Source organism: Bison bison, unplaced genomic scaffold (genome assembly GCF_000754665.1).
Source record: "Bison bison bison isolate TAMUID 2011002044 unplaced genomic scaffold, Bison_UMD1.0 scf7180017864461, whole genome shotgun sequence".
Lineage (NCBI taxonomy): Eukaryota > Metazoa > Chordata > Mammalia > Artiodactyla > Bovidae > Bison > Bison bison.
This window is the reverse complement of record NW_011495023.1, coordinates 13717257-13729951: the sequence shown is the minus strand read 5'-3', so window position 1 is coordinate 13729951 and position 12695 is coordinate 13717257. Positions and strand designations below refer to the sequence as shown.

The window sequence follows — 12695 nt, the reverse complement described above, 5'->3', positions numbered from 1 at the left end:
TCAATGAGGATTCTGAATGTATTATACCCCTTGAAGGCCAAGCTCTCGACCCCATTTGAAATCTGCCTTTGCCTTCAGCAACCCTTTCAGGCTCATCTGCACTCCCAGAGATGCTCTCTGCTCTCCTGTCCCATTCCTCCTGTGCAGAGAGAAATGAAAAGGACGATTCATTGGCATATTCCGTGAGAATGAATATCCCGCTCCTTCTCTTAGAGCATCAACTTTCTAAAGAGGATCCAGAGGAAAAAGACCCATGTCCAGACTGGAGTAGGGCAGTTGGACTTCTGTCTGCTGACTGTGAACCGGCTGCTCCACCCACAGCAAGGCTACTTTGTATAAACACTTAGCAGAATAATCCAGAAAGGCATTTTTCTCTCCTGCTGGCTACTCTATAGACCTAAAAGGAATCTCTCCAGGGACTCCTCTCGTGGTCTAGTGGTTAGGACAGTGCTTTCACTGCTGGGGCCCAGGTTTGATCCCTGGTTGGGGAAGTAAGATCCCCCACAAGTCTTGTGGTAAAACAAACAAACAAAAAGTCAGGGTGGGGGATATCTCCTGAGCAACACAACCTGACCAGACTACCTACCACACCTCTGAAGACATTCTGTGACTTAAGACAACCAACAATTAACCACATGTTAAACTATGGGAATATAAAGGGAACAGAGGCACTTTCAGGATTTTAAATACAGGTATCAACTCAATAAAGTCAGCATCCATCCAGGAGGGGCTGGATCCAGCCCAAACTCCTGAATCACGTGTGTTCATAGCCCTCAAGAGTCCTCCTCCAATTGGGGCTGATTGTGAATGTGTAGCGGGACCCAGACTGGAGGGCAGAATTTGATTGAATTCGCCGTGTGGTTACCACAGGCACAGGATAGCTCGTTTCCTGTTTTCATGTGTGTCTACACCATGCAATGATTTTCTCTTTTAGAAATCTATTCAGCTTCACAGTGTTTTTTTAAAATATATCTAAACAGTCAGAAATTTTATAGATTGTTTTAATTATGTCCTTTTCCCATATAGAAATTCATTTTGTTTTGACTTTATCACACTTTGTATGTTGTTTTTTCATGGCCCCGTTATAGTCAACCCATTTTTAAGGAGAGATAAAAGTATGCAGTATGATGAATAGACTACCATAGAGTTAACTGGAAATGATGCAGATATTTTTCTCCCCGCATCTTTTTAAAGTTCACTTTAACTACATTCTTTGAAGCATCTCCCCAAGAACAAAGATATAACTAGTTTGTTATACAGCAATCAACTAGTTGACTTTATCAGCAGAAACATGCCTCCGTGTTTTAACTGCTGGAGATGAATACATATTTCTGAATCCAAGTGTAAATAGTTTTTGATCTACAAATTTCATGTTTCTCTCCTTTGCAAATGAAAGTGCCATCTGAGTGTAAATATATATAAAAAGACAAAGTTTTTCTCAAAAAAGTTATTCAAATAGTCTCATGTCTTAATGTAGAGCAATGATAGATCAGAAAAGAAGGTACTATATGTCTAAGTGTCATCATTAATGGTGCATTTTTAAAGGTCAGAAACGGAAGTGAGAGCAGTTCGCCATTACTGGGCACATATTGTGGGACTCTGCTGCCAAATCCCATTTTCTCCCAGAGTCATGAACTATACCTTCGATTTAAGAGTGATGGTGCAACTTCTGGTCGTGGATATGAAATTATCTGGACCTCTTCACCCTCCGGTAAGACACTGGCACTTTGTCAGGGCAAGTGATGCAGCCGAGAAAAACATACAGTGTCTCATAGAAAAGACAGTTAAAGGGACCTCATCTTTCTCCCCAATCTGTGTACTTGATCATTTTCTGTTAAAAAATAGAGATTTTTTTTAATGATGAAATTATAGATTTTAAAAATTCTACTTGTATTTATTATTTCTCTAAAGAATATATATCTACATATGAGGCACAGATAAGGTATGAAGATTTTGTAATTAGTTTATACATTTTGATTTTGTCATATTTTAAAAAATTTTTATGTATTTATTCATTTATTTTTGACTGTGCTGGGTATTTGTTCCTAAGAGGGCTTTTCTCTAGTTGTAGAGAGCGGAGGCTACTCTTCGCTGCGGTGTGTGGGCTTCTCGTTGGGGTGCTTTCTCTTGTTGTGAAGCGTGGGCTCTAGGGTGCAGGCTTCAGTAGTTGTGGTAGGTGGGCTCAGTAGCTGAAGCTCCTGGGCTCTAGAGCACAGGTTCAATCATTGTGGTGCATGGGCTTAGTTGCTTCAAGGCACGTGGGATTTCCCAGACCAGGGAGTGAACCGGTGTCTCCTACACTGGCAGGCAGATTCTTTACCACTGAGGCACCAGGGAAGCCGATTTTGTCATATTTTTAACTTTCGGTTTGATCATCAAGGTGTACTTCTCTGAAAATTAAATAAAAGTTTGCCAAAAAGTTACAAACACATACTTGAGTACATCTAAGCAGCTGTGTTCCTTGGAGGCCCTCTCATTTCTGAATAGTCCTGGAGATTAATGGCTCTTGCAGGGCAGTAAGCACCTTCCTGCAGTTTGGGTTGGCTGTTTACTGATGAGTGAAGGAAATTTAAGTCATGTCAATACATTTAACTCAAGAAAGAAGGAATACTTTTATGAAATGTCCCTGAAAATATCTAAAAGCTTTCAACATAAGAATGTGGAAACGATTCATTTAAATATCCAGAGTGACTATAAAAAGATTCTATCAAGACAATTGTGGATAATGATTTCTTGGTACCTGCACAAAAGTAAAAGATGATCTCTATGCCCTAATTTTACAGATAAAGAAATAAAACACCCAATTGATGAGTTGCCTTAAACGCACAGCCAGACTGTGGCAGAGGCAGGCCCAAACACCCACTGGTCAGAAACCCGGCTCTGTGCTCTTTAATTATGCTCTACAGTTTCTTCCTGCGTACAGCGTATCTGGATGCCCATGCCATCTGGTCTAAATCATGATAGATTTCCTGTGCAAACTGACAAACCGAAAAAACTAACACCGATACTTAAAAAGCTTTGGCTTTCTTTTTAGGAGGGAGGGGGAACTACCCTGGTGGTCCAGTGGTTAAGACTTTGTGCTTCCACTGCAGGAGGTGTGGGTTCAGTCCCGGGTCAGGGAACTAAGACCCCCACATGCCACACGACTTGGCCAAAAAAAAAAGAAAATAAACTTTGACTTTTTAAGCATATCAGTCTTGGAGCTATCAGTTCTATGCCTGGTAAAGTCACTTTTTTTTAGTAAAGTAATTACTGCCTCGATGGAAATGAGTTTGAGCAAACTCTGGGGGATGGTGAAGGACAGGGAAGCCCGGGTTGTTGCAGTCCCTAGGATCACAGAGAGTCAGACACGACTGAGCTACTGAACAAACAACAAAAACAACAAATTACTGCCAAAACCTAAAATAAAACACCTGTTTCTGTGATCCTGCCCCAGAATTTCCCTTTTAATTTTACTTCACCCACATCATCACCACGTCACTGCCCTTGAGTCAAAGTACTCAAGATCAATCCAAGTACCTATACCACCAAAGTAGCCAAGATTGACTTCACTCTCTCCTGCAGTTACTTTATCAAGATCTTGGTTTTCCCATTGCGTTCTCAACTCACTATTTTCAAAAAATAGACCTGGAGGAAGTCGGTCCTAAGTGGTGAGCTGCAGGGAAAGGAATATATGGTGGAGGTGGGGATGGAGGGGGCAGGTGGTGATGGAGGAGAAGGATGTAGCCCATGAAGGCACAGAAAAAGGGTTTCTGCCTCCACTTTCCCCGCAAGGAGTCTCAGCGCCTTAGGAAAATGTTGCATTGTCTTAAGTGCACTACAGCACAGTGGGTGGTTTCTGCGTGACTGAACCCAACTCCATGCTGCTGTTTCCTGGCAGGCTGTGGTGGGACTCTTTATGGAGACAGTGGCTCGGTCACCAGCCCTGGCTATCCGGGCACTTACCCAAACAATACTCACTGTGAATGGGCCATCCTTGCTCCAGCTGGAAGACCGGTCACCGTCAGCTTTTACTTTATCAGCATCGACGATCCCGGAGAATGTGTCCAAAACTACCTCCTGCTCTACGATGGACCCGATGCTAATTCTCCATCCTCCGGGCCCTATTGTGGCGCAGTGAGTAGAACAAGCTTTTAAAAAATCCAATTATCATTTCAGAATAATTTAAGTAGCTTTAAAGGGCATGTTTAAAGGCAGACATGCAATCACAGAGCACAACATACTTTCATTAATGCAATTCAGTTTTCTGACTTTCCTGTTTATTTGGGGAGCACGAGTGCCACCTAGTGGACTTTTCATTAAATTAATAATGGTGGTAGTGGTGGTTTAGTCTCTATGTCATGCTCGACTTTAGCCCACCAGGCTCCTCTGTCCATGGGATTTGCCAGGCAAGAATACTGGAATGGGATGCCATTTTCTCCTCTAGGGGATCTTCCCGACCCAGGGATCAAAGCCAGGTCTTCTGCATTACAGGCAGATTCTTTACTGACCCAGCCACTGGTATTATTAACCGTTACAAAACTTGACTGTGCATCAAAATTATGTATGCAGTTATTTAGCATCACAGACTTCCAGTCCCCACTCAGCCCATAGAATCAAAGTTTCTGGGGGAGCACTTATGGCCTGCTGCTTTGTGGAAGTTCCATGTGTGGTTTAAAGGCACTGTCCAGGGTTGCCCATCCATGTTATTTCTGCGTGACTAGAATTACAGTCTTATCTCTGTACCTGCAGGGGATTGGTCCCATGGCCCCCCACAGATACCACATTCTCAGGTGCTCAGATCGCTTATAAAAACTGGCCTAGTGAGTACAGTCTGTCCCCCATATCGCGGATTCTGTATCCACAGGTTCTCTGTCCTTACAGAGGGCTGACTGTATAGAAATGTTGGATGCCTGGCTCCATTCCATTCACCGCTTGCTGAAAATTGTGGGAACTCTTTGAAGAGATTCACAGGGATATTAACAGTTGTCCTGGGGACTGAGAGTTTGTTTTGGTAAATCTCAGATCTCCCCTGAGCCCTCCAGGAGATTCTGATGTTGACTCAACATTGCTGCATCCCCCCTCGCTGCCTTTTGTTTTATGTCCAAGTGGATGGATGTTTCCAGAGCTTCAGTGCGAGGGATGCATGACTACCGATGAGAAGTTAGCTATTTCTTACTGTTTCGCTCTTTGCTCATTTATGCTTTCTGATCAAACTAACAGAGAATTGCCTCTGCTGGAAATCTAGAGTTTTTAGACTATAACTACAGTTTATAAAATTGATTAATAGTATTATCAAAAATATTTTTTAAAAAACCACTTTTCTAAAACTCTGAGAATTCTCCCATATATTCTTCTAAACACTTTTGAGGAATATATTTCCATACACACACATATTTTATCCTGTTTTGTGGTTTGGTTTTTTTCTTCCACTGACTGATACATCATTAACATCTTAACCATATCATTAGGCAAAGTGGTCTATCATATTTAATCACTGGGTGGTTTTCTCTTGCATGGGTGCAGCCTAATTTCTGGAACGAGGCTCCTCTGGTTTACAGACAACACATCATAAACTCTCTGGTAGCTCTGTCCCTCTACACAGAGCTAATTATTGAGGGAGAAATCTGGGTCACCTGACTAGTGGATACTGCCTTGCAGTTATTCACAGGGGCCCACAGAAAAGAGACCCCAGTAAATGAGTCACAAGTCAGATTTGGAAGCTAACTGGGCCTTAGACATTTAGTTGAGAGTTGTAGGAATTCCCCAGGGGTCTAGTGGTTAGGACTCGGTGCTTTCACTGCCATGGCCCAGGTTCAGTCCCTGCTGGGAAACTAAGATCCCACAAACTGCACTGTGCAGCCAAAAAAGAAAGAAAGAATAAAGAAATTTGTGAAAATTTCAAAAAGAGATTATTTTCAAAATATAATTACTTTATGTCTGTATGACTTTTTTTTTTGGTTTTCAGTGACTTTCAAATATACAGTCCCATTTGATCCCTGGACTTTGCAGATAAAAGAAAACTGAGGCACTGAGAGAGATTACGGCCATTTAAACTAATGTCACATTAAATTCAAGTCTGTAATTAGTTATGTCTCCTTTTCTTAACTATTGATGTTTGTAGTATTTTCCCAGTTTTAAATTTTCTTTAGTAAATTTAGACCTAGTTTCCAGAGTAATTGTTTTATGATTTAGTTAGTGTGTGAAGCCCAGCAGGGTCAGTGTATTTACAGAAAAACAGGGGGAGTCCCTCCTTGGATAGCTAGTCATAAAATCATTGGGAAATGTTTTCTTTTATGATAATTGTCATTGCTCACTGGCATCTGAGTTACAGAATCTGAACATCTAGAAGCATGGAAGAATGACAGGGAAGTAAGGAGGAGTTTACATTTTTTTAAAGAGAAGGAGTTTAAAATTTTTGTAATCTGCTCATACTAGTTTGTCAGCACAGAATAACAAGTAGAAATTTGGGAGCAGGTTGAAATGGAAAGAAAAAGTGTGTGCACACAGCAATTGATCCATATTGTGTATCCCTTGGTATCTCTTTTTAGGAAAAAGAATTCCTGTGCTGTGCTCATCTGAATAATTTCCTGCCTTGGAAATAAGTCTGGCTGTTTTTTGTTTTTGATGACTCTGGGTAGGACTGAGGCAGGGGACCTGAGCAGAACCAGAGGAGCAGGGCCCCAGACTGCAGCCCTGACCCTGTGTGATATGCTTTGCTTCTGTGCCTGTTACTGACTTATTTCCTACCTCACCTCTCCCACTGGGATGTCAGCTTCATGAGAGCAGGGATTTTTGCATGTTTGGTTCATTTTTTATATCCCTAGTGCTAATAATTGGAGAAGGAAAGAGACCCATCTACCCACTCTTTCTACGCACACAGATACACACAAACACAACTGTTCCCCACAAAGGATATGAAAATCATCCCCCAAAGGAAAGTACAGGTGTTGGTGAAGGGAGTAATATACTTTATTCAGATGTTCATTTTAGTTGCGGACATAAGTTGTGTTTCCCATCAGAAGAATGAAAATTTCAATAAGAACTTGAATTGGAAATTGAAAGTTTAGTGACAGTTTTATTGAAATGCAATTCACATACCATAGAAATCATCTACTTAAAGGGTAAAATTCAATAACTTTTAGTCAGTTCCCGGATCCAGGAAGCTGTTGTCACTGTGCTTGATTTTAGAACATTCTTGTACTCCAGAAGGAAACCCTGTATCCATTAGCAATCACTCCCCATTGCTCCTTACTTTCCGCGCTCCCCCCCGCCCCCAGCAATATTCTTGTGTAAAGTCTCTACATTAATACTTAGCAAGATCACTTCTAGACACATATGAAGGTTTACTGAAAATTCTAGAAGGCTTCTTTATGTTGTACTTGTTTACTACTACTGACATTTCTGGGAAAATGTTCAAATTTTATATAATTTGTTACTTCTTTTCTTTTTCAATTTTAGGACACTGATATAGCTCCCTTTGTGGCCTCATCACATCGTGTCTTCATAAAATTTCACGCAGAGTATGCAGCCCGACCATCAGCGCTCCGGTTAACCTGGGCCAGCTAGCCCAGTGAGGCCGGGTCTGCCCAGCACCTTGGATATTCCGCAGGGGCTGGACCCTCCGGCCTCACGCTGGACAGGATCCTTGACCCTCTGCCTGTGCCACTGAGAATAATCTGAACTTTTATGTGTTTCATCAAAGTACACGTGGAATCAACATTTGTACTTATTTTTTGAATGTAGAACATAGCTTCTTTAATCTAGTATTTTGAGCTGAAAATTTCTAGAATCCCTTAAAGGGTTGGAAATGATTATGGCCTGTGTGCTGTACACTTTCAGAAGTTGATTAAATAGAAGTATGGTTTTCTCTGTGAATGTCAAATTAGGGATGATAAACCTTACTGAAATCTCAACAGTAGCGCTGCATGTTCTTTTTAACTCACTGAAATTTGTCTTTCACTGTAGGTCTGTGTAAAACTTCAAGTTGAATAGTTCCATTTTGAGAAAGTGTATGACTCATTCAGGATAGGAACTCCAGAGCCCAGTTGCCTGTGTCTGAATTTTAGCCTTTCCAGCCACTTCCTTCACTCTCCGGCCCAGTTTCCCTATGTGCCACTTGTCTATTTGGACACAACTTCACAAGATGTGAAGTTATACCTAGTTAAGCATGCTTTCATCAAGTATTCTGCTATTTTAAATCCGGAGACATTAGGTTAAAAATACAAAGTTAAGTCTTATGAAGGACATGGGACCAAATGAATGAAAGACATTATGAAATGTGTTACTTCATCTTCCTCTACTACTCAGATGCCAGGGGAATGATACCTGCACAGACTACAGAGCCACCTAAATGAGATAGTCTCAGTTTAGCTCTATCATGGTTGGATACATCAACTTTGTGGAGGACTCTATTGGAAAGAATGGTGAACATGATGAAGAGACCATCAAACCCAAGTTCTTGACAAAGCTGGAACAATGGACTGAAACTCTCGAGACGAAATTTGATGGGAATAGATACAAGATTTAGCTTTTTTATCTAAAAATGAATCACAGAGGTACAGAATATGGAGCAAGTTGAACAATAACCTATGAAATAGTAGTTTTATCTGAAAGCAAGATTAGCATATGCAGCTTTCAAACAGTAAGAGATGATCGGATCTGTGATTGCATCATTAGAGTAACGACGTCTACAAAAGTCATTTTTAAAGAGTTATTATTTCTAGGAGGCATGTGAGAATATTCAGAAAGTGCATCTATCAAGCAGAGATAGCATAATCAATCTTTGTATGTAATTTTTAAACTAATAACAGGAAATAAGAATATTTTCCCCCATTCTGTAGGCCACAAATGGAATCCAAAAACAACAACAGTGACCACATAATATAAAATGAATGGGCTTGAAGAGTGGATGAGGGGAGTCTTACTTGGAAGTAAACGGAGCTCAGGAGTCAGGGGAGCCAGGCTTCCATTCACCATGTGATCTTTTCTCCTCTTCTTGTCTGTCTCCCCAAAGAGCTGGACTTTAGTGGGAAGAACTGAGCATCTGCCTTTTGGTCTTCAAGGTTAAGTTAGCCGTCACTGGACAGTCACCCTCATCTGACCTTCAGGGAACTGCCTGGGATAAGTCAGCCAGAGGCCACCACAGGCCAGGGATCTCCTGGCACTTCAAGCACCTGTGAAGAAAACCCCAGGGATGGATGGGCCAATGTTAGTTTGGGGCTGAGTGATGCCTGGGTTACTCCTCCTACTTGTCATCATCTCCTAAATTTCAACTCTATTTTATTAGTCAATGGAATTTGTTAAAAATCCAGCACATGCTTTTCAAGGGAATAGTAACATAATTAATTTTATTAATAAAAAGGAGAACTCACATCAGTAGCATTTGCTTTATGCCAGGCATCATTCTCTCATCACTCATGGAAATCTAAGAACAATCACCTCCATTTTACAGTTGAGGAAAATGAGGTATGAAAAAGTTTGTAAAATCTCAGTGACGGAATGGTGATTTTAACCTCAGCAATCACCCAAGAAAGTTCCTCCCATCCAGCCAGAAGGATTATGTGTGAACGTATTAAGTATGAAAACCCGACTATCTTCATAGATCTAGTGACATTACTAAAAAATATGGCCTGAAAATTTTCTGATGCAATTGCTGTTATTTTAGTAAAAATGTAGAAATTATACGGAGTCAAAGATAGTGTTAAAGGAAGAAAATGTTTTACTTATTGAGACTTCAAATCACTCCATGGCTACAATTTAATGGGAAAGTTATTGGAAGAAACATGGTATGATAATTTTTGGATATTAATGAGAAATTGGCTTTTCAAATTTTAATTTCATACCTTCATATGTTTCTTTGTAAGTTGTTTATTATAAGCACAGTTTAGAGACTACAAAAGGCATTTAAAAAATAATTTTATTTATTTTTGGCTGTTCTGGGTCTTCATTGCTGTGTGGACTTTTCTCTAATTGAGGTGGGCGGGGGCTACTCTTTAGTTGCACCGTGCGGGCTTCTCATTGTGGGCTTCTCTTGTTGCGGAGTGCAGGCTCTGTTACAGCACAGGCTCAATAGCTGTGGCATGTGGCCTTGCTTGCTCTGAGGCATGTATAATCTTCCCAGACCAGGGATTGAACCTGTGAACTCCTTCATTGGCAGGCAGATTCTTTACCACTGAGCCACCAAGGAAGTCCCTACAAAAGACATTTTCAAAATGAACGATTTATATAATAATTTACTTGAATTTCAACCATTGTTTTGTAGTCTGGGGTGCTGATACTGAGCAGGAACCTGTGGGGCTTCTGGGCCTTTCTGTGTGTCGGGCGTTTCTTGATTACAAAAATAGGCTTTAATCAGCCTCCATGACCTTCCCTGTGCTCCAAGGAGCAGGTTCAAATAGTTGCTAATTAGGGAAGAGAGGGTTGTGGAGACTGTCTCTCTGTCAAGAGACAGTCAAGGAACTGTCAAGAAACAATAGTGTAGCCCTGGTCCACCAGGTGGGAGAAATTAGCGGTAAGCTGCCCACAAGCACGTGAACTCCAGACTGCTTGGAACTGGAAGGTTGATGAGGCTGACTCCCCTCCACCTCACCACCAGCCAATTAGGAGAATGTCCAGGAGCAGATCACACTCTTTGAACCATTCCTATTTCTCACTACACCCTCTAGGTTGGGACAGTTGATTTTTTTTAAATCACTTAATTTATTTGAATTGGAGGATAATTACTTTACAATATTGTGGTGGTTTTTGCCATACATTGACATGAATCAGCCATGGAGCACATGTGGGACACAGTTTTGAGGGCATTAGTCTGCTGTTCTCCCTTCTGCCTGGCAAACCAGTAAAGCTTTTCTATTTCACCCAAAACTCTGTCTTTAAGAATTAACTTGGTGTTGGTGTACAGAGGCCAGATTCAGCTTCAGTACCTCGGGGAACCAGGCATCCCCCTTGATTGTCCTTGACTGGCCCACTCTGGGGGCTCACAGGCAGGGGTAGAACATTCCCTCCAAAGGAGAATGAAGCACAGACTTTGTGTAAGTTCTTGGCAGTGACACTGCAAGGGCGATTTCAGCTCAGATAAATACTTTTCCTTGCAGGAATAGCTACCTAATATGCAGGGCCCCTGGTTCAAAGTGTTAAACATCTCAAGCTGGTGACATCAGAACAAGAAACTAACTGTGGGGCCTATTTAAGCCCGGAGTTTTCTGACACTGTGTACAGTTTGCATATCCAGGAAGCCAGTCCTGTTTCCATGTTATAAAAATCTGGAACTTAGGAACTTAATGAAATGAATGACACATTTCATTAAGAATTGTACTGGTGAAAAGTGAAAAGAATGGAAGAAGGTTATAAAGGAGTGAAAACGAATTTCTGGAAAATTGGAAGTGAATGCAAACATGGGGAAGCACCCTTGTGAGGACCATCTTCTAACCTATGAAGAAATTTAACAAATAGCCTAGGAAAATTAATGATGACTTAAGAGGGAAACAAATACACATCAACAATAGAGGAGGAAGTAGAGCACACCAGCTAGCTAGGAAAATCAGCTCAGGTTTCATGCTTCAGTACAAAAGGAAAACCAGGAGTCAGCAGACAGAGGAAAAGTTACAGCAGCCATAATGGGAACGAACTAGATAAACTAACAAAAAATGGGACATGAGGAAACAATTTAGTAAACGGAAGAAAGGTTTAAAAATTGCTATCCTCAGAGATATTTGAGAAGAGTGTGCATTCATGAAACAAAAGCAGGGCACTATTAAACAAGGAGGGCTTAAGAAGCATATTTCATTAATAGTCAAAACAACTTTAAAAATTTTAATAGCTTAAAAAAAATTAACATCTTTGCAAGATAAAACAGAGAAAATCTTCCAGAACGTTAAAAAGTGTGTGTGTTGTGGGGGGTGCGGGGGTGTTAAATATATGAGGGGAAAAAAAACCTAGCTACTGAAAACTGGCCCAGGAAGCTGCCATATGAAAAGATTTCCAAGAGTGATAAATCATAGAAAATGGTAGGAAATTTCAAAAGAATTAACTGAAAACAATTTCTGGAGAGGAAGAGAGAAATGAACCATCCTCTGAAAACGACCCAATGAGCACTGAACAGATTAAACAAAAAAAGAGCTTCCATCAGAGAGATTATGGTGATGAATAATAAAAAGACCACAAATGCTTCTCAAGGGAAAAAAATAGTTTCCCGCAAAGATTTAAGGAGACGTTTCTGGGCATCAACATTGCAAGCAGAAGTCACTGGAACTATGCCATTGAGATTTAAGAGAAACTGATTTTGAACCTAGAATTCCATGTGGGGCATGGGAGAAAAAGGACATTTAAAAACACGCGACTCTGTGCCTCTTATACATCCTTTTAGAGAAGGTTACTTGAGAGTAGTTACTCAGCAAGGTGACTACCAGAAATGTCTGTTTAAACCCAGGAACCAAGTTTTAAAAAGTTACAATCTCTCAGCTGGAAGGACAAAGAATCAGTTCAAGTTACAGCAGTATATTAGTAGGTTCCTAAAGTCTTCAGGAAGAATCCATTGGATTTCAAACAGTGTAAAGAAAAGCTTAAGGTTATAAGAAGAAAAACAAATTCTAGTTAAAAGAAAAAAACAACACAAAATTGTTCGAGGAAATCATCATTCAAAAGAAAGCAAACTAAGCTATGACATAGCATAAGAACACAGGGGTCACGTATTTATCATATGTCTATTCCCTGTC

General features: G+C 40.7%; 1 protein-coding gene across 1 annotated transcript in view; it reads left to right on the top strand.

Annotated features, from left to right (window-relative positions):
- CUBN (cubilin (intrinsic factor-cobalamin receptor)) overlaps positions 1-7895 on the top strand; it is a 260495-nt gene extending 252600 nt beyond the window's left edge. Inside the window, exons 65-67 of the mRNA XM_010859974.1 lie at positions 1546-1711; positions 3881-4116; positions 7441-7895. Coding sequence (XP_010858276.1) covers positions 1546-1711; positions 3881-4116; positions 7441-7548 — 510 coding nt within the window. The 3' untranslated portion in view covers positions 7549-7895. The remainder of the gene's footprint in view (positions 1-1545; positions 1712-3880; positions 4117-7440) is intronic.
- Positions 7896-12695: the final 4800 nt, after the last annotated feature.